Source organism: Etheostoma spectabile, chromosome 2, assembly GCF_008692095.1.
Source record: "Etheostoma spectabile isolate EspeVRDwgs_2016 chromosome 2, UIUC_Espe_1.0, whole genome shotgun sequence".
NCBI lineage: Eukaryota > Metazoa > Chordata > Actinopteri > Perciformes > Percidae > Etheostoma > Etheostoma spectabile.
This window is the reverse complement of record NC_045734.1, coordinates 26674638-26676747: the sequence shown is the minus strand read 5'-3', so window position 1 is coordinate 26676747 and position 2110 is coordinate 26674638. Positions and strand designations below refer to the sequence as shown.

At 42.4% G+C, this 2110-nt stretch overlaps 1 protein-coding gene across 1 annotated transcript in view; it reads right to left on the bottom strand.

Annotated features, from left to right (window-relative positions):
• Window positions 1-2110, bottom strand: part of LOC116700980 (interleukin-21 receptor) — a gene marked incomplete at its 3' end in the record, with an annotated part of 64157 nt that continues 62047 nt past the window's right edge. The window contains 3 exon segments of the mRNA XM_032534501.1: window positions 1-197; window positions 677-755; window positions 888-981. Coding sequence (XP_032390392.1) covers window positions 1-197; window positions 677-755; window positions 888-981 — 370 coding nt within the window.

Below are 2110 nucleotides of genomic sequence, written 5' to 3'. Positions count from 1 at the left end.
TTGGAGTAACTGGGGTTGGAGAAGTTGGAACTGGTCGACTCATGGCTGTCTTCACTTCTGATCTTCTCCAGCAGTGCCGCCTCTGGCCCGTAGGGTGCAACAGCATCCACAGTGGAGGTTACCTCGACAGAGACGATATCCACCGGTTTAAAAAAGGACTGAAAGGATTCACTGGTGAAGTAAGGGCTTAACCAATTCTGGAGGAGAAAATGTCAAAGATGGAGGAGCAAGAAAAGGGAATAGTCAAAATTGAAAAAAAAAAATTGCAGAAGTAATGTGATAGAAGGTCTGTAAATAATCTACAAATGTTCGAGGTGTTTCAGTCTCTTTTCTCTGCAGGTACAATAGTGTTGAAATGTAAAGGTCATGCTGTATGTCTTTTGACTAATGAGTCATTTTTTCTGTCTGGTTTCACAGTCTATGTAGGATGCATATCCTGCTGTTTTGTGCCATTCTAATCTCTGACTATTTTAAAACTGCTTTTAAACTGCTGTATTAAAGGTCCCATGACAAGGTGCTCTTTGCATGCTTTTATATAGGCCTTAGTGGTCCACTAATACCATATCTGAAGTCTCCTACTCAAAATTCAGCTTTGAGCCACCAGAGCCAGTCCCACAATGAGCTTTCTTCATTACTAATTTCCACCAGCAAGAAAAAGAAGATTTCATATGCTCACCTGGAAATTTGCATCATTTAGAAAGGAGTTTGCTGGGTTCGGCAGGGGCGGACCTTTGATTTTCTTTGCCACGTAAACCCTACAAAACACAAGGATGTTAACCTAAAGCAGAGTTGTCGGAAAAAATCTACTGCGATCAGACATAAAAGATGTTGTAATGTTATGTTTTTTTAGCACAGGTGAAACAAATGTTGTGGCTGTGTCTGCTTACCAGGTTGTTTTGTCTGTCTTAATGCGTATGACAACCAGGAACACTGCAAACCCTGCTGCTGCCGCAACAATTCCAAAAACACCTCCAGTAGGATCTGTCAAAGACAGGAAAGAACATTTCACTTGTAAGCACACTGTATTTGACCAATTGTAAAGAACATATCTGTCTTACAGCACTGACACAAAAGTCTGTCAGTCGGAGGAGCTGTCGGCTTTAATTTGGGCCGAATTGACTTGTTGAATAGGCCAGTGGGCTGTCTTGTCTTTCAAGCTGGACAACAAGTCCTTTCTGTTCGTGTGGTGTGCTGTTTTTTCCTTTGTAATTTCCGTTTTCCCTATGGTCTCCGCTTTGAACTGTGGGATATTTCCTTTGGTGAAGTCTGGTTCTGTGAGAGTGTACTCAAACCCTCACGCCCTTTGAAATTTGACACTGGGACAACCCTAAGCCCTAACGAATTCCGCAAGTACGCGCACCAAAGTCCGTGAGTCGGTGATTCCGGACTTTTGGGATGGGGCCACTGTCGCCCAGGAGACCACTGTTTGTGTCCCGCTTGGAACTAAAACTCAGTGTTGGTAATTTACATCGCATACGTCATTATTTCAACCCAAAACACAATGTTTTCCTAAACTTAAAGGCATAGTAAGTGATGTTAATCCAATACTCTTTTTCTCAATATCAGAGAATATCTCCCCACAGTCACCCTGCTCTCTGTTTTCAGTGAGCCTTTAAAAAGAAATCCGGTGTTAATACAAAAGGAAAACCAACAAACAAGTGCACAAGTCCCAAAACACTGTTCCAGCCAATCAGCAACAGGCAGATAGACAGTCATTGGTTGGGGTGGAGGCAGTGTTTGAATGGGCAGGCCGACCAGTAGTTATTCGTCTGTGAATCTGGGAGGGGCGGAGCTTCTGAAGGGGGGGTTGTATTTGTTTGGCAATTGAGTTCAAATATCAGCGATCTTTGTGCACCTTTAACCAACACATTTTGTTGCTAAAAAATGTGTTTGAATTTAAAACGCTAACCGTGTTTCAAACTGCAACACTCTTGGTTTGACATGTATAAGTGATGTCAAGTGTTCCTAAAAACATATGTGACAAGTAGCATGCTATTAATACTCCGTCCCATGAGCTCATAGTGTCAAATGCTCAGCAGGACTGGAAGGTAATCAAATACCTGAACTTGTCTTCAACACACTCATAAGATGTTACTCTCCACTGACTGCA